This window comes from Ursus americanus, chromosome 33, assembly GCF_024610735.1.
Source record: "Ursus americanus isolate L20-20 chromosome 33, mUrsAme1.1.p, whole genome shotgun sequence".
In the NCBI taxonomy this organism is placed as follows: Eukaryota; Metazoa; Chordata; class Mammalia; order Carnivora; family Ursidae; genus Ursus; species Ursus americanus.
Genome location: NC_142159.1, coordinates 6,944,761 through 6,963,614, shown reverse-complemented (window position 1 = coordinate 6,963,614; position 18,854 = coordinate 6,944,761). Strand labels below are relative to the sequence as shown.

The following is an 18,854-nucleotide window of genomic DNA, read 5'->3' as shown; positions in this document are numbered from 1 at the left end:
TTATGTGGTAATCTTGCAGTATGATGCGTAGATCATCACTTTGTGTGCTTTAAACGATGTGATAGATCAGTTATATCTCAATATAGCTAGAAAAATTTTAAAGATGTGATTTGCCATTTTTACTATTTTGATGTTTGTACTGCAGAAGTAGTTCGAAAGCAGTGATGGGTGAAATGTCTGGTGCCTTAGAACAAACCAAGACAGTGGCACCAGACTGTACTAGTAGTCCATGTATTTGCCACTAACTCACTCACTGTTGGAAAAAAATTTTGCTAGTTTCACTTCAGAATGTCCTTGATGGGGGGGGGGTTGCCTGCATGGCTCAGTCGGTTGAGTGTCTGCCTTTGGCTCAGGTCATGATCTTGGGGTCCTGGGATCCCTGCATTGGACTCCCTGCTCAGCGGGGAGCCTGCTTCTCCCTCTCCCCTCAGTCTCTCCCCCTGCTCGTGCTCTCTCTGTCTCTATCAAATGAATAAATTAAAAAGATCTTCAAAAAAAAATAATGTCCTTGATGAAACAGTACAAACCCAACCTTTGAAAATGTGGAGGAAAATCACCTGTGGGTAATTAAGTTACTAGCTAAATTAGACACTTTTTAAAATTGGCACCGTTTTTTAAGAAAGAGACAAACCAAAAAATAGACTCAACTATAGAGAACAAACCAGTGGTTACCAGAGGGCAGATGGATGGGGGGATGGGTAAAAGGTGATAGGGATTAAGAGCACACTTATCTTGATAAACACTGAGTAATGTGTACTATTGTTGAATCGCTATATTGTACACCTGAAACTAATATAACACTGTATGTTAACTATACTTGAATATTTTTTAAAAGTTGACACTGTTTTTACTGAATGACTGATAAACTGGTTATTCAGATTTAGATACTAGGCAGACGTTTTTTCAAAATGAATGAAATTCAGCATAGCAGTTTCCTTTTGGCTGGAGTTGGAGTGGGGCTGGAGGAGCCCAGGACCGGGTAAGGGCCCACAACAAGATTCAGGCGTATCGATAATGTTCTAGTTCTTAGATTTGGTGGTGGGTTTACAGATGCTCATTGTGTTTTTTGCTTGGTAACTTAATGTTATGTTTCATCTTTTTGTATGTATCAAATATTACAGCATAAAGTTTAACTTTTAATTTGACAAATAGATTGTGGGCATATGGGTTATTAAAGATAACATGGTATTGCATTGAATTATATGTGTTGTAATGTATGTCACCTAGCTTCGTTAAATATATTTGAGTTTATCGGACAAGTCAAGCTTTCTCTCTTTCATAGAGGTGATCATAACCTGTGACCATTTACCATATGGCCTAGTATTGTTCTAAGTAGTACTTCACAGGTATAAACCTGTTTAATCCTTCTTATAACTCTATGAAATAGGAAGTTATGTCCCTGTTTTAAAGATGAGATGTCAGGTGCTAAGTTATTGAGATTATCAGGCCTCCTTGAGGAGCTTCTGTCCCCGAGTAGGGGAGGTTGGGAGGGAGGCGGGGTAGGGACAGAAGCCCAGTGAAAAGGAAATGCTGTCTTAAGAGCTTTTGTATTTGTTATCTCTCTTTTTCTAGAGACCATGGCGAGCCCCGGGAAAGACAATTATCGAATGAAGAGCTATAAGAACAATGCCCTAAACCCTGAGGAAATGAGACGAAGAAGAGAGGAAGAGGGCATTCAGCTCCGGAAGCAGAAGCGGGAGCAACAAGTAGGTTAACCTGAGTATGCCTGAACATACTGCTCAGGAAGACAGTCCTGCCATCGTGGTTGGTCTCCACCTTTCATTCTCACTTTCTCTTTAGGAAAATAGCATAGCTCTGTGGGCCACTCATCTAGTTTCCTTTATTGTAAAGAAATGTTGGAAGCTTTGAAAAAAGAGAATCAGTCCCTTTCTCCTTTTCCATAATTTAGAACAACTTATGGGGCACCTAGGTGGCTTAGTCGGTTAAGCATCTGACTCTTGATTTTGGCTCAGGTCATGATCTCAGGGTTGTGAGCTCGAGCTCCTACCCCACCCCCTAATCAGGCTCTGCATGGGCGTGAAGCCTGCTTAAGATTCTCTCTTTCACTCTGCCCCTCCTTCCCCAACTTGCACTCACACATGCTCTCTCGTGATTAAAAAAAGAAAAAGAAAAAGAACAATTTAGACATCATTTATGTCTTCAATATAACATTCTAGTTCTAGCCCCTCGATGCCTTCTCTCTTCTTCACCCCAATAGTCAGTGTTAGACCTGGCTCTTTAAGAGGTTCATCAGCCATTCTGGCGGCCTTAATTCTGTGTCTTCAGTCCACTCTTTGTTAAGTCTCCCTAGGACTAAGACTTTATTAATGCCTCATCATCTGTGCTCCGCCATGAACCACCACCGTACTGGTGCCTTGCCCAGGTCTAGATGTAGTCACCTGACCTGCTTTTGCCCACCTTCTTGCTTTACTATTATTCCTTTCCTTCAAAGCCTTTCATACGCATCAACTTTTATACAAAGGGCACAGAAATCTTTAAATGTTCTCTTAGGGACACCTAGCTGGCTCAGTCAGTAGAACATGCAACTCTTAATCTCGGGGTCATGAATTCAAGCCCCACACTGGGCATAGAGCTTACTAAAAAATAAATAAATAAAAATAAAAAGTTCTCTTAAAAAATGTGAACAATTAGGTGTAACATAGTAAAGCCCTTGAATATCTTTCCATGTCAATATATTAAGCTTGGCGTTATCTCAGCTATGCTAGCATTTCTCAGTTATTGCCGTAATTTAATATTGGATCATTCTTTGTTTTCTTCATTACAGTGAGTAGTTTTACCACTCTCTTTTCTTTCAGCTTTTTAAACGGAGAAATGTGGAGCTGATTAATGAAGAAGCCGCCATGTTTGACAGTCTCCTCATGGACTCCTATGTGAGCTCTACAACTGGGGTAAGGCCCTTGCATGTGCTTCAGGCAGGCCTGGGAAGTACCGGTGTCTACAGAACAGAAATTGGGCAGTTCTCGTCATCTAGTGGCTTTGCCAACAACCTTGCTAAGTTCTTTCTTCCATGGGCCCTTTTGTAACTGGTCAGCATAAGGAATCAATAGGGTTGCATCTGCGATGGAGACACCTGAGGCAATATTTAAGGGAAGCCATCATTTGCCTCAGAGGTTAGGAATCATCCAAATGTCCCAACTTAAAGCAGCCATGGATTAAACAACAAATACCTTCTCCTGAGCCTGCTGTTATACCATCCTCTAGCCCTCAAGTCTTTAGAAAGCAGAATGCCAAGCAGGAATGTGTACTCCTATCTAGCTCTGGTGTTGGTTTGCAAAGTCTTAGATCTGTCTTACATTCTAGGAGAGTGTGATCACACGAGAGATGGTGGAGATGCTCTTTTCTGATGATTCTGACCTGCAGTTAGCAACCACACAGAAGTTCCGGAAACTGCTCTCCAAAGGTACAAAGCCTGGTCCTCCCCAGGGAGGCCCTGCATGATTTAACCTCTTGTTTCCTCTCATTGACCTCATCTGCTACTCCCCTTCACTCATTCTGCTCTAGTCATACTGCTTTGGTATTCCTTGGACAAGTCAGGCACATTCTTCTCTTTGCACTGGCTGTTCCCTCTGCCTCATATCCTCTGGTCGCTGATAACTAACTGTGCCAACTCCCCACTTCTAAGATCATATTCTAGGTTCTCAACAAGCCTGCCCTAATGCCCTATCTAAAATTGCGGGTCCCCTCCACTCTCAGCACTTTTAATCTTCTTACCCTGCCCTACCTCTTCTTTATTTCCCATTACACTTATGAACATAATAGAATGTCTCTCCTTGTTAGATGTAAGCTTTATGAGGGCAGAGACTTTTGACTTTGTTCATTATTTTATCTTCAGTACCTAGAACCGTTTCTGGCACATAGTTTGTACTCAATAAAAATTTGATGTTTGATAGAAGTACTTCTTGTCTCAGTATATGAAGCAGTCCTCCCAAGAAAAAAATGCTCTTTTTAGAAGGGAAATATTTAGATGAGGGTTCCCCATCTCTAGGGCTTTCTTCTCTTCCTTAATTCCTTACTTCGGGAATTAAGTTTCAGGAAGTCGAAGGTGAGTATACTTAATTTAGGATTGCTTGTCTCTTTAGCATTTCAACTGTATCACACATTTCAAAGATTACCAATTGTGAAAACTACCTCACCAAAAAGGAGTTTGAGAATATCATAAGGACAGTCAGTACTACCTAGGAAGGATGGTGGACTGACCCCAGTGAATGCACCAGCCAAAACCTCTGCTGACTTTTCCTTTCCTTCCTTTCTCCCTCTTCCAGAGCCTAGTCCTCCAATAGATGAAGTTATCAACACTCCAGGAGTGGTGGATCGGTTTGTGGAGTTTCTGAAGAGGAATGAGAATTGTACATTACAGGTGAGGCCTGGTGTAGAAGGGTACCAGATGAAAGCCGTTTTCCCAAGAAATTGTGGGCTGTTTCTATAGACACATCTCTCAGGAAATAGACAAGTGATACGAGGAAGTATTTAAGAGATGCCTCAGAGGTCTTGGTCTCAAATAAGAGAGCCAAAATTTCTTCCCTAAAACAGTCTGAATGGAAAGATACCAGAGAGGTGTTTGGGTGGCAGTCGGTTAAGCATCTGACTCTTGGCTTTGGCTCAGGTCATGATCTCAGGGTCATGCGGTCGAGCCCCAGGTTGGGCTCCATGCTCAGCATGAAGTCTGCTTAAGACTCTCTCTCTCTGTCACTGTCTCCCCCCCACACACCCCGGTGCTCATTCGTATGCTCTGGCTCTCTCTCAAATAAATAAGTCTTTAAAAAAAAAGAAAGAAAGAAAGATACATTAATATGACAGATTGATTATTCAGTTATAAATCAAAGGTTCTAGGGGCACCTAACTGGCTCAGTCAGTAGAGTGTGCAACTCTTGATCTTGGGGTCATGAGTTTGAGCCCCACATTGGGCGTAGAGTTTACTTAAAAATACATACATATATCAAAGGTTCTAGTCCACTTTTAATTACCTATGTGACCTGAGGCAAATCATTTAGCCTCTCTGCATCTGTCTTTTCAGAAATACGTAATGAGTCCATCCATCAGAACCTAGCCAGAAACTCAGCTGAAAGGGACTTTGAGAGATACATGTCACTCTGATCCTGGTTTCAGAGATGAAGAACGTGAGACTCAGGAAATAAAGCGACTTACCAAAGGACTTGGGTGCTGTGCTAGTACAGAACTAGACCTGGGACCACTGAAGCCTGGGTCCATCCTCCCATTGTGTTACATCACTGTCCACACCACTTTTTGTCAGTTTTTTAATATAAAGATTTTATTTGTAACTAATCACTGCACCCAACATGGGGCTTGAACTCAACAACCCTAAGATCAAGAGTTGCATGCTCCCCTGACTGTGCCAGCCAGGTGCCCCTGCTTTCTGTCATTTAAAGGGGAAGAGGAGGAGGTTCCTGGGTGGCTCAGTCAGTTGAGGGTCCAACACTTGGTCCCAGCTCAGCTGTTGATCTCAGGGTTGTGAGTTCATGCCCCACGTTGGGGGCTCCGTGCTGGGCATGGAGCCTACTTAAATATAGTAAGATAAAATAAAAATAAAGGGGAAGATGACGAGGCTTATGTTTTAGTTTTTTAGTCGGGCAGGAGGCTAACTGATCTCAACTAGTTGTAGGCTTGGCTGCTCTGCCTGGAATGACCTCTCAGCCATGGCTTAATCTTACTTTCAGTTTGAAGCTGCCTGGGCTCTAACGAACATTGCCTCTGGAACCTCTCAGCAGACCAAGATTGTCATTGAAGCAGGGGCAGTCCCCATTTTTATAGAGCTGCTTAACTCGGACTTTGAGGATGTACAGGAACAGGTAATGCTCACATTTGGCTTAATTCTTGATGGAACCTGTATTAGAATAAAAAAATATATTTGGTCTTTGTGCCCAGTTCCTAAAAACTAAAAACCTTGGCATTTCCTGAGTGATAAGAGTGTCTTTTGTTATTTATAATGGAACACACCTAATGAGATGATTGGGGTAGCCTCAAGATGAGGAGGGTGGTCATCAGAACCCCCAGCTCTTCTCATCCCTCCACCCCAACCTCCCCAAAGAACTTCTGGGTTGGTGAGCACATTGATGCGGTGCCCTAGAGAGGGCATGGAAGTTTGGTCCCACCCTGTCTGCTCACCCCATACCTTGCCCTGTGCATCTCATGTCCTTTAGCTCTTCCTGAGTTGTATCCATTACAGTAAGCTAGTAAATGTAAGCAAAGTGTTTCCCTGAGTTCTGTGAATCATTCTAGTGAATTATTGAACCTGAGAAGGGGATTATGGGAACTTTTGAATTTATAGCCGTTTGGTCAAGAAGTATGGTGGCACCTGGGAATTGCAGGTGGTATCTAAAGTGGGGGCAGTCTTGTGGGCCTGAGCCCTTAACTTGTAGGGTCTGTGCTAACTCTAAGAGTTAGTGTCAAAATTGAATTGAATTGTTGGACACACAGTTGGTGTTGGAGAATTGATTGCTGGTGTAGAAAAAACGCGCCACATTTGGCATCAGAGGTGGTATTGGAAAAAAGACACCACAGTACACATGTCTGAATACCTGCAGATCATAGAGATTAAGACACAACTTGAATTTCTTCCACTGGATTTTTACTGATTGGATAGAAAGTGGAAAGTGGTGCCTAGATTTTTTTCCTCCGTTACTACATACAGGGCAGCTCCTGTGAGGCTGCAAGAATGAAACTTTCCAATCACTTTCTCTGAGGAGTGGGCATAGGGAGCTCTGGGTTTGGCTTCTTTGGCTGCGGTACAGATGTCACCCCCACTAAATGAGGAACTCTCAGAGGAAAGGCCCTCATAGAGCAACTGCTCAATAAGGAGGGCGCCTGCTCCTGTTCAGGATCTCGGGACTTGATATGGGTTTTGTCCAAGTTACTGGGGGTACTTTGGTATAAAATATTGACAGCCGCCACTAGAGTCTGTGAGTGACGGTTCCATCATCCCCTTTTCAGGCAGTCTGGGCACTGGGAAACATAGCTGGAGACAGCTCCGTTTGCCGAGATTACGTCTTGAACTGTTCCATCCTTAATCCTTTGTTAACGTGAGTAATTACTATCATCTGCACCTGGGGCATCTGTAAGGCAGCCATGTGGCACATCTTTTGGGGGCAGCTTAACTTAAGATGTTGAGTAAGTGCAGAAATACTAAAAGTATGTTGATTGCCAAAGTAACAGATATCTTTTGAGAGTAAGAAGATTGTGCCACTGGTCTGTGCCAGGGAGGATCTTCGGTTTCCTTACTTCATGGCACTATAGATTCTCATGTTGGTCATACCTGCCTCGTTGTGGAGCCAGGAGAGAGAGGCAAGACTAGCCCATCTGGAGGGGCGCCTGGGTGGCTCAGTCGTTAAGCGTCTGCCTTCGGCTCAGGGCATGATCCTGGCATTCTGGGATCGAGCCCCACATCAGGCTCTTCCACTGGGAGCCTGCTTCTTCCTCTCCCACTCCCCTTGCTTGTGTTCCCTGTCTCGCTGGCTGTCTCTCTCTCTGTCGAATGAATAAATAAAATCTTTAAAAAAAAAAAAAAAAAAAGACTAGCCCATCTGGAAAAATCCAACCTTCTCTATGGAATGCATTGATTTGCTATTTTATGCATAGGTACATTGGAGAGCTATGTTGTAAACCACAGATTAAAGACCTCATGAAGGGATGTGGGGATCCTTCACCAATCCCTCCCTCCTGTACTTTTCAAATAGAGCTTCATCTAAATCAAAATAGATGGATGAGCTGTACTTTGGAGACCATAGTCTCCTAGACTACCACTATAATTCTTTCTTGGGCCCTTCACAGAAAATCATTGCTTACCTCACACTAGACCTTCAGCTTTGATTTCCAAAGTGAACAGTACTCCTTGTTTAGATCTTGTGGCTAGAGTTAGGAGCATAGTATGTCCTTTGCTCCTATCTTAAAAGGTTTGCAGGCTTACTCAAAGTCCAGCCCTTTGTATGTCCTTACTAGCTCTGGTCTTAACTAGCCACAGCTGGTCCTAATCCTCTGTGAAGATGTAGGTCAGTCTCCTGGCCCAGACAAGCTCAGTTAACTTAGGTCTGTGGGTAGAAAGACACGGTGATGCTGCTAGAGTCTTAAGGGTCTGATTGGATTTGCTCCTGGGGTTTGTAGGTGACAACCCTATGCCCAGGGCATCATTGCTCAGGATCTATCTGGCTTTGCTGTTTCCTTCAGACTCCTTACCAAGTCCACACGACTGACAATGACACGGAATGCAGTCTGGGCCCTGTCAAACCTCTGCCGAGGAAAGAACCCACCCCCAGAGTTTGCAAAGGTAAGCAAGCTTCATACGCAGTTCCTGAGTGAAAGCAGTTTTCTTCATATGCAGGCAGTTTGATACTGTCAGTGAGGTAGGTGATCTTGTGTGCCTTGGATAGCAAAGTGAAAAGGGTAGTCCTGATGGTTTAATGTAGCAGAAATCTCTAGGGCTTAGAATTACTTGTAGAGGAGGAGACAGCAGTGTTTGGCTTAGTCGTAGAGCTGATGTAGCCCTGTCCCTTCACCAGTCCCTCTCACTCTGCTTCCAACAGGTCTCCCCTTGTTTGCCTGTGCTCTCTCGCCTTCTCTTCAGCAGTGACTCAGACTTGCTGGCAGATGCTTGCTGGGCCCTTTCTTATCTGTCTGATGGCCCCAACGAAAAGATCCAGGCAGTAATAGACTCTGGAGTCTGCCGAAGATTGGTAGAGCTTCTAATGTGAGTGTCTGGTTAGAAAGATTCCCTAAAGTTCTCCATGCTCCAACTAAAGGACTGCAGTAAGCAGTCTGCTGCTCTGTGCAGAGCTCTGGAGCCGAGACAGTGCTGCTGGTCCTGTGCTGATCAGGTCTCCCTCCTCTGTAGGCACAATGACTACAAAGTGGCCTCTCCTGCCCTGAGAGCAGTGGGTAACATCGTCACCGGGGATGACATCCAAACCCAGGTAAGGAGGGAGCTGTTTAGGGAAAAAAGCCCTAACCAAGGGTTTGGGTTCTTCTGGGGGGTAGCATGGTCCAGGAGACAAAGCATGGGCGTGGGTCAGAAATTCCAAATTTACCACTTCTTGTACGATCAACTTGGGTTCTTCTGGGGGGTAGCATGGTCTAGGAGACAAAGCATGGGTGTGGATCAGAAATTCCAAATTTGCCACTTCCTGTACGATCAACTTGATTGCCTTAATTTCTTCTATAAGTTGGAAGCAAATCATTGTCCATTGGGTGCTTTTGAAGGAAAACTAAAGGGAATAGACTGACGACCTGGGACAGTGTAGGGTAATTCTTAAGTTTTTGAGTCATGGTCCCCTTGAGACACAAAGCTGTGGAACCTTACCCCTACTTCCTACACCCTTAGAATCTTAAAGACACTTCCTCATGTTAATAACACCTCCGATGAGGGCACAGTATGAAGGGTTCCTTTGTTCAAACGCTAGAGATCAGAGTATTCTTTTGGTCTTGAGTAGTTGGCATAATTCTGTGGGATTCTTGACAAATTTCTAAGAGGTGAGCAATCTCACTCAAACCCACACTCATTTCCTAGGTCATTGTGTGTGTGTGTGTGTGTGTGTGTGTGTGTGTGTGCACGCGCGCGCGCATATATTTGTGAATTTTCATAACATAACATGTACTGCTTTTACCATTCAGTGTACCCTTCAGTGGCATTCATTCCATTCACATTGTTACTTAATTGTCATCACCACCCATCCCCACAGCGTTTCATCATCCTAAACTGATTCTCTGTGCCCGTTAAATGATAACTCCCCGTTTCCCCTTCCCTGGGCCTCAGTCCCTGGTAGCCATCACAACACATTTTATCTCTTAGGAGTTGATTACTCTAGGTCCCTCATATAAGTGGAACTATATATAGTTGTCCTTTTGTGTCAGCTAATTACACTTAGCCTAATTTTTCAAGGTTCGTATGTAGCGTGTAACCTGCCTTCTTTCCTTTTTATGGCTGCATAGTAGTCCATTGTGCATATATCCCATTTTGTTTATCCATTTGTTGATGGATACTTGGGTTGTTTCCACCTTTTGGCTATTGCATTGAACAGTGGCGTACAAGTATCTGAGTCCCTGCTTTCAGTTCTTTTAGGTACATACCCAGAAGTGGTCATATGCTGATTTTGTGTTTAAGATTTTGAGGGACCACCGGCTGTTTTGCACAGTGGCTGCACCATTTTCTATCCCCACCAGCAATGTACTAGGTTTCAATTTCTCCACATCCTTACCAACAGTTGTATTGTCTGGGTTTTTTGATAATAGCCGTCCATCCTACTAAGTGTGAAATGGTATCTTATTGCAGTTGGTTGGGTTTTTTGTTTTGTGTTGTTTTTTAAGTAGGCTCCATACCCAATGTGGGGCTTGAACTCACAACCCTGAGATCGAGTCGGATGCTATACCAACTCAGCCAGCCAAGTGCCCCCTTATTGCAGTTTTGATTTGCATTTCCCTAATGATTAGCGATGTTTGGCGTCTTTTCATATGCTTATTGGCCATCTGTATCTCTTCTTTGCAGAAATGTCTGTTCAGATCCTTTCACCATTTTTTAAAGTGGGTTCTTCAGTTTTTTTGTCATTGGTTGTAAGAGTTCTTTATTCTGGATATTAATCCTTATCAGATACACAATTTGCATATATTTTCTCCCATTCTGTAGTTTGCCTGTTCACTCTGTTAATGGTATCTTTTGATGCACAAAAGTTTTTAATTTCGATTAAGTTTTTAATTTGATTAAGTACCTAATTTTTCTTTTGTTGCCTGTGCTTTTGGTGTTCTAGGTCATTCTTAACTGTTCAGCCCTCCCTTGCCTCCTCCACTTGCTGAGCAGCCCCAAGGAGTCAATCCGGAAGGAAGCTTGCTGGACCATTTCAAATATCACTGCTGGCAACAGGGCTCAAATACAGGTAAAACAAGCAGAGGGAAGGGGGCTGGCAGGAGCAGGTGGGAAGGCAAGGGAACATGAGAGGTGGTGGGATATTTGCTTCTAGAAGAAAGAATTTGTTTCCCTTTAGAAATTGCGGTCAGTGTGTGCTGTTGAAGATTCTTTGTAAGAAGCCAGGTTCCTCTGTAGCCTCTTACTTCTCTGGGAAGAACAGAGGACTCCCAGGAAGAGGAAGACATCTGAATCTTAGCTGATTTTGTAGGCTAGATTTGCTTACTCTTCTTAAAGTGACTTTCTCTGTGTGTCGCCCCACCCCCATCCTCCCTCAGGCTGTCATAGATGCAAATATCTTCCCTGTGTTGATTGAAATCCTTCAGAAAGCAGAGTTCCGTACAAGGAAAGAGGCAGCCTGGGCCATCACCAATGCCACATCAGGAGGAACCCCTGAGCAGATCAGGTATCCATTCGTTTTTCATTGTCTTGAGTGATATGTGTACTCTCCTCCTTGGTTCATGGTCTGCAGTACCCACTAAACTGCTTTTCCTGGGCTAGGTCTGCCCCAGTCCAACAGCACCAGGTTTAACTGTAAGCTGCTAGATTGGCATTGGAATCTGGAATAGATTCCTCTAAAGCATGTACCTCTTTTCTTCCTAGAAAATAGAAACCTCTAGGACACAGACATCCATCTCTCTCCCCTACTTTCTGCCTTCCAGAGAATTTAAATCTATATAATTCTCAATTATCCATACAAATAAAGGAAAACCATGCTGTGATTCATTCACAGCAGCTTCTTTGGGAAATCATTTTTGGGGGGGTGACACTTGGGAGAAGCAAACAGAAAGCCTGTGTGTGTGTGTGTGTGTGTGTGTGTGTGTGTGTGTGTGTGCGCGCGCACGCGCGTGTGTGTGCGTGCATGTGTGTGCTTTGATTTTAGTTTGCATCATCAGCATGAGTCGGAGTGATGGGAACTGAACAAGTGTTTTGCCCTCAGCTTGTGGCCCCAGAAGAGGAGTAGGAATATATTCAACATACTTAAAGCCTTAGGAGAAAAAGGGTAGCCATTGAGTTAAGCTTTGAAGTATTCAGGGTTGTAAAAGCCCTTTTGGGCAGGAGAAAGCATAAGTAAAGGTACAAAAATCAGAAACCTGGAGATGTTTACTTGTTTAACTGGAATGTTCTGTCCTTGGAAGGGAATGATAGGCGATGATGCTAAAAAGGAGGGTAGGAACCTGATTGTATAGAGGGTCTGTTTTGTCAGGCCTGTAGAGCTTGGACTGAACATTTTAAGCAGAGAAGTGATGTGTTCAGAGTGGTAACATTACAGCAAGGGGACAGTAGAGATGAGGAGGAATCTGTGGCAGCCTTCCCCATGGAAATGAATGAGACCCAGAGCGTTGGAAGAGTGGAGAGACTGAGATAAAGAAGTGGTTATGAAGGCTCAGCAAGAGGGGGTTGCTGCAAGTGTTGACATGTATGAGGGAGACCCACAGGCCCTACAGCACCTGCCTAGCACCTCTCTTGCCCTGTGTTAATTTAGAACTTAACCTTGTTCTCTGCGCCTAGGTACCTGGTCTCACTGGGCTGCATCAAACCCCTGTGCGACTTGTTGACCGTGATGGATTCGAAGATTGTGCAGGTGGCCCTCAATGGGTTAGAGAACATCCTTCGGCTTGGAGAGCAAGAGGGCAAGCGCAGTGGCTCAGGGGTCAACCCCTACTGTGGCCTCATCGAGGAAGCCTATGGTATGTGTCCTGTCTCCAGCCTCACCTCTGCCTTAGAGAAGTTCCAGGTCAGGACCCAGGGACTGTGGGCCCCCTGAGTAGTCTATATGTGAGGCTGTGGGATTTGGGGGTCATCATTGAAGAAGGTTTTATCCCATCATTTCCTTCTCCTTCTGAGGCGCAATAGATCCACTTCTCTTTTTGATAGGCTCTGCCCAGTAAGTAGGCATGGCACAGATGCAAAAACAGAGCTCCAGAATCGATGAGAGAAACAGGCACTGGAAGGTATATGTTTTCAGCTCAGTTTCTAGCAAGTTCCAGTAAGAGTGCTCATCACTCATCGAGCTTCAGAGAAGCTAATGATTTGCCAGGCCACACAGGTAGTTAAAAGCAGAATCAGAGCTAGAACTTCTGACTTACAACTGACATTTTGGTCTTTTTCGGGTCCAAGAGAGATCTGATCTTATTACTTACGTTGATAAACACTAACATACCTCAGGGAAGGAAAAACAGGTAAATGTTTCATGGCCCCATAGAAGAGCAGTCACATTTTACTCTTGTCCCCTCTTCCTTTCTGCCACATAGGCTTGGATAAAATTGAGTTCCTCCAGAGCCATGAGAACCAGGAAATCTACCAGAAGGCCTTCGACCTCATTGAGCACTACTTCGGTGTAGAAGATGATGATAGCAGCCTGGCTCCCCAAGTGGATGAGACACAACAGCAGTTCATCTTCCAGCAGCCTGAGGCCCCCATGGAGGGCTTCCAGCTATAATGTCTGCCTCCGGGGAGGGGAGGGGATGGGAAGCACCACCAACCAGCGGAAAAGCAGCCCTCTGGTGGGCGGGAAACCAGCCCCCCCATCGTCAGCCACCACGCACCTCTGCTGCCCTGGAAACTGTGCTCTTGACCTGCTCCGCCCCCTTCCCTGGAGGGAGCACCCTCTGGACAGACAGAACCATCTGAGGCTCACATTTGGGTTTTGTGACAAGAAGGGGACGTGTTGGGTTTTTCTTCCTTACACTATATTTTGGCTGCACATATGTCTTTAACCCAGGAGCCCAGGGGTAGACAAAGGAGGACTGAGGTAATCAATTTTGCACCTTTTTAATTTTTTTTTTTTTCTTTAGTGGTGACTTCCTTCCCTTTTATCTTCCTTCATCCTTCCCAGTTCTCTGCCCTGATCTGTGTAACTCTTATCTTGGGTACTTGAGCAGATGGAATATTCCAGAGGTGGGGGGTGGGAGGGGAGGGGAGAAATTCAAAACAAAGTGTTCTTGCTCTGACAGAATATTAATCTTGTATGCTTGGATTGAGTTATTTAATTTTTTTTTTCTTTTGCACATTTTTCTTGTATTAAGATGGCTCTTTCCAAGAGCCATGAGTTCCTGGTTTTAGGAATCCCAGCTACCAGCATGGTCTGGGACTAGAGGCTGAGAGGGAGGTCACCATGAGACAAAGGCTCCTTCCTCCCTCTAACCCCTTCCCAGACCTCTTTAGTTTGGGAGATCTCCTTCCCTCCAGGGGCAAGTACACCAGTGGGAGTGGAGGGGAGGAGCACAGGCCTTCAGATGGGGCTTCTCATGTGTCGCTACTGATCCCATGTTTCCTACCCACCTTCCAATGGTGCGACCCAACTTCATTTGTTTACTTGAAAATTCCCCTCGGAGTTGAATGAACCTCTGAGGTAGCTGTATTTTCTCCGAAGCACGAGACAGGGGGCGATGGTCCTCCTCTCTCCTGAGGAGAAAGCCCTTGCTCTGGTGACCCATAAGTTGCAGAGGAGGTGGAGCGAGAGTGTCATGTATTGGGATAGCCAGGGATCCCTGCCTTCGGCCTTTCTTCTTCCTCTTCCTCTTCCTCTTCCTCTTCCATAGTTGGATCATGTATATTTTACTTCCAAAGGAGAGAATGTCAAAAAGTTCTGTATTTTTTTATATTCTATATATTAGGTAGGTCAATCTTAATTGGTCTCAAGAGGAAGAACTGTCTGTAATTTCTGTAAGTAGGATACTGTGAGGAAGACCAAAAAGAGAGGGGGAAGCTGCCTCGCTCAGGGAGCCTGAGCTTGGTCCTGTTCCTCTCTACTTAGGTTCTGGGCCACCACCTGGGACCAACCCTTAGCTCTGGAACCTTTATTTAGCAGGTCAGCCCGGTCTGATTATCCCAGTACCCGAAGGGAGCAAGGATGGCCCCAGGGCCTGGAGAAGTCTACCACTCTAGTCCTTATTGCTAAGCATCCTGCTTATATCAGGAAACCCAAAAAGCAGTCTACCTTCTCAGATTCAGTCTCAAAGCCCTGGCCACATAAGGTATCACACTTGCCTGCCTCTCCAGTGATCATAGAAACTTAGCAGCCTCGGGACTTTGTGAGACTTACTGGTATCTTTCCTGTTTGGGATCCTTGGACCTGGTTTGGGTTTTTCCCTTCCCTGTGACAGTTATAATCCTAATGCCTTTTCTCTTTGAGTAAAGCTAGTGTGATGCCTCAGTGGCTTGCCTACGCTTCGGTGGATTACATGACAGTAAAGCCCAGTTGTTGGGGAGAGGAGTGGAGAAAGTTGCTGGCTAAGTGTAGACCAACTGTGGAGCTGTGGGCACAGTTTGCCTTGCCCCTGCTTCCCCACTGTGGTCAGTCACGTGCCTGCGCCGAGCTGTAGTTGCCCTTCCCCAGAGACAGTGCCACTTACTCCCATTCCTGCACACCCCTTCTGGCTCAGGTGAAATCCCTACCCCTCTGCTTACAGATCTAAAGTTCAGGTGCTCACTGTCGGCCATTGGTCTTGACTTTGCCCTCTCCTAGTGTTGAGATCCAACTCCAGAACCATTTGCTGAAGAAGGTGGTGTGGGGCTTGCAGTTATCACCGAAAAGTCACACCAATGCTGTGCCACCTTAGTATGTCAGACCTTAGTACCCTGACCTTGTGTGTCAGATGCTATTCTTCAGCTTAGGAATGAATGACAACTACCAGCCCACAAGGAGGCAAGGGGCTGGACCTCTGTCACTTGGCCCACTGACTCCATTACAAAACTTTTCCCCTACAGTTAGAAAAGCCACCTGCCCCCACCCCCCATCCTTATCCAAAGGGCAAAGCACTTTAGTAGGACCTATTTTGTACATCTCAAGCAATAGTTGAGTCCCTGTCATTGGGGCCAGATTTTTATTGAGAGACATACACACCCTGCTTTTCCCAACTACTCTAAAATCTTGCACTTCAGATCTGGGGCCTATACCAGATGGAAGACTCTTTTTTGATCGTCTGGCTGCTGCTGGGAGCCAGTTTTCTCCAAGGACTTGAAAGGCTGAAGTCTCCCAGGGTGCAACATGAGGACAGATTTCTCATCAGATAAGGTGGCCTCTAGGAGCTTTCCTTTGGTGTCTTCCTCAGACCATATTTTCCCATTATTTCCTTCTACCCCTCTTTCAGTCAGCAGGTGGGGTTCTTCCAGCCCACAGGGGCAGTAACATCATCTTCAGTGTCTCCTCCTCTCCTTTGGTCCTCTTGGAAAGCAAAACATTATTTCTGTAGCCCAGCCTTGACAGCCACTCTTAATGGGCAGCCCCCATCTGGACTTCAGACCCTGGCCTCAGTGAGGTCAAAGGCTGCTTTCCAGTAGATTCCTGAATGGATGTTGTAGGGGTGATGTAGGCTCCGCAGCCTGTTGTCTGGAATAGCCTGAAAAGACATGTTTTTGGAATCTTCATGTGCTGGCACATGGCTGGTGTATCCATTATAAGATCTCTGCTGGAGGTGGAGGTATCTAGGTGTGGATTAGGGGATAAGGAGCCTTTCTCTTAGCTGAAGTGTTCAAAGACTGTTGGGACAGTACCAGCCTATTCTTTATTGCCAGCCCCTCTGGTTATCCCACCCCCAGCATCTTCTGTAGTACTAACCAAGTCTCTGGTCTTACAAGTCTGCCTTCAATTCTGAGCTGTCCCCAGGTGACTGCCTGGCCTTGGCGTTGGCTGTCGCCGTCTGGTAGAGCCGCATGGATTCCACTTTTAGCTGGCCAGCCTGGTTACTTGGGGCAGTGCGGACATTTGGCCCTGCGGGGATCCCTGTGGTAGGCACTAGCTGCTCTTTGGCCAAGGCCTTCGTAAATGATTCAGTCATCCCCTTCTGAGGAGCAGGCATTGATGACCTCAGCTTTCGGGGACACTTGCTCTCCCCCCCCCCCTTACCAGGACCCTTAGATCTACTTCCTCTACTCTTTGCCCTGGAAGCCACTTTCCAGGAGCCCTATTTTTTGGAGCTGAACTGCACAGATTACAGCTGCTACTGTACTTGGTCAAGGAAGAGTGAAAGAAGGCTCTCAGGCACACTTTTCTGTTTCTCTCAAGTCACACCAGACGGCAGAATGAACTGGATTTCCATGTTCTCATGTCTACCTGTTTCCCTCTACACCCTAGAGCTACTTGTTTCTAGCAAACTAAAAGGGAAGGAGATGAACGCCTAACTACTTCCCTCCTCTTCTCCTTGCGACTCACTCAGCTTGGTATCCGTCACCTTGGATTCTTCAGTAGATTCATCTGTGAGCTCAGATTGTGGATTTTCAGTTGAAGGCAGGGAGCCAGCCGTAGGGAGGGTAGGCTGGCTGGAGGCCTCCCTGGCAGGCTGGGGAAAGGTGCGAGGCTCAGTGCACTGAACCATAGGAAGTACTCATAACCAGTAGCAACATCTTCTAGGTAGGACTGTCCTAGAAGTGAGTGAGTGTGAGACTGAGAAATTGCTCAGAGTAGGTTTCTTCCACAGCCGTTTAGGATTGCACATTCTAGACCAATCTTGTCCAGTATTTTTTCTGTGTCTTAACTTTTGAAGTCTTTTGTTAAGCCAACAAGCTGAGAATTTGGCCCTGCGGGGATCCCTGTGGTAGGCACTAGCTGCTCTTTGGCCAAGGCCTTCGTAAATGATTCAGTCATCCCACTGTCTACCCCCTAGCCCCACCCCCACTTTAAGACCATGACAAGGGAAGAATTTGAAGTCAATACCAATCAAGTCTGTGAATTAAAGTTGTTATTTTTCCTCTGAGAGGGCATTTTGCATCAGGCCTGGGGTATGTGCAGAACCAAAACTGGGTGTGGGGGGCAACATTAAATTTTGGGCCCAGAACACCCAGGAAAAAGGTTTCTGTAGTGTGTCATAAAGGTCTCCAGTGGGTTTGGGCCTACCTTGCTATTTCTGGGCCAGCCTGACTGCTGATGTCCGTGGTTAGCATATACCTAAACCCCTTTCCTAACGCTAGCCCTACTCCCCCGTGTAGGTTAGATCTTCAGCTCCTGGGTTTGGGGAAAGAAAGCTTTGCCATGGCCTGGGGCCGGTGAAGGAAGTCAAAGCTCAGTTCTGAGACTGGCTGGGAACCTCCTGACTCAGGATGTCATTGAAGAGTCCACCTCTACCAGAACCCTCAGACTCTGGAGTCAGATATTGTCTCGCTTAGCCAGCTTCTGTGGGAACTGCCTTTGACCACTAAAGAAGCTAAGGAGGGGTCGGGGGTGGATACGAGGTCCCAGCCACCGAGGTCAGACTGGATGTCCTTCAAAAACAGCTTGGGTTCCCAGCTAAAGACCCCAGGAGGGTGAATTGAAACTTTTTCCTCGTTGGTTTATTCTTTCCAAATTTATTTGCTTTTAATTTTCTAAGAACTATAAACTCTGGCTATTTTCCATGTTCTCAGGGCCCCTGGGTAGACAGACAAAGCTTGATGATTTCAGAGCAGACATAGGCCAAGAAACCGTGGCATTGAGTGTGCTGAGTCCAGACAAATAATATTTATATACACATCCAAATTTGAAGAGAAAATGTATTTCTTTAGGTTTCAAACACTGTACTAGATATAAAGCAAAAATAAAAACCTGTTGCAAAGTTCTAAATCGTCTTCTTTTGAATCATCCTAAACTGGATTTTCTGGCAGTGAATGAAGTAAGGGTGTTTAAACGTGTGGCCTAACAGTGGAATTAGGATTGCAGCAGGCTGCTCCTGCTTATAAGAATTTTTTTTTAAAGATTTTGTTTATTCATTTGAGAGATTGAGAGTGCACGAGCTGGGGGAAGGGGCAGAAGCAGACTCCCCGATGAGCAGGGAGCTCGACACCTGGCCAGTCCCAGGACCCCAAGATCATAACCTGAGCCCATGACCTGAGCCGAAGGCAGATGCTTAACCAACGGAGCCACCGAGGCACCCCAAGTATTTCTTTTAAGTAGGCTCTACACCTAACACGGGGCTGAAACTCAAACAATCCTATGATCAAGACCTGAGCTGAG

The 18,854-nt window shown here is 45.5% G+C and overlaps 1 protein-coding gene across 1 annotated transcript in view; it reads left to right on the top strand.

The window, feature by feature from the left end:
* Positions 1 to 18,464, top strand: part of KPNA6 (karyopherin subunit alpha 6) — a 56,253-nt gene extending 37,789 nt beyond the window's left edge. Inside the window, exons 2-14 of the mRNA XM_045782116.2 lie at positions 1,573 to 1,706; positions 2,817 to 2,909; positions 3,322 to 3,421; positions 4,284 to 4,378; positions 5,697 to 5,828; positions 6,970 to 7,058; positions 8,200 to 8,299; positions 8,556 to 8,719; positions 8,864 to 8,942; positions 10,770 to 10,895; positions 11,203 to 11,330; positions 12,437 to 12,615; positions 13,180 to 18,464. Of these exons, the coding sequence (XP_045638072.1) occupies positions 1,573 to 1,706; positions 2,817 to 2,909; positions 3,322 to 3,421; positions 4,284 to 4,378; positions 5,697 to 5,828; positions 6,970 to 7,058; positions 8,200 to 8,299; positions 8,556 to 8,719; positions 8,864 to 8,942; positions 10,770 to 10,895; positions 11,203 to 11,330; positions 12,437 to 12,615; positions 13,180 to 13,367 (1,607 nt within the window). The 3' untranslated portion in view covers positions 13,368 to 18,464. The remainder of the gene's footprint in view (positions 1 to 1,572; positions 1,707 to 2,816; positions 2,910 to 3,321; positions 3,422 to 4,283; positions 4,379 to 5,696; positions 5,829 to 6,969; positions 7,059 to 8,199; positions 8,300 to 8,555; positions 8,720 to 8,863; positions 8,943 to 10,769; positions 10,896 to 11,202; positions 11,331 to 12,436; positions 12,616 to 13,179) is intronic.
* Positions 18,465 to 18,854: the final 390 nt, after the last annotated feature.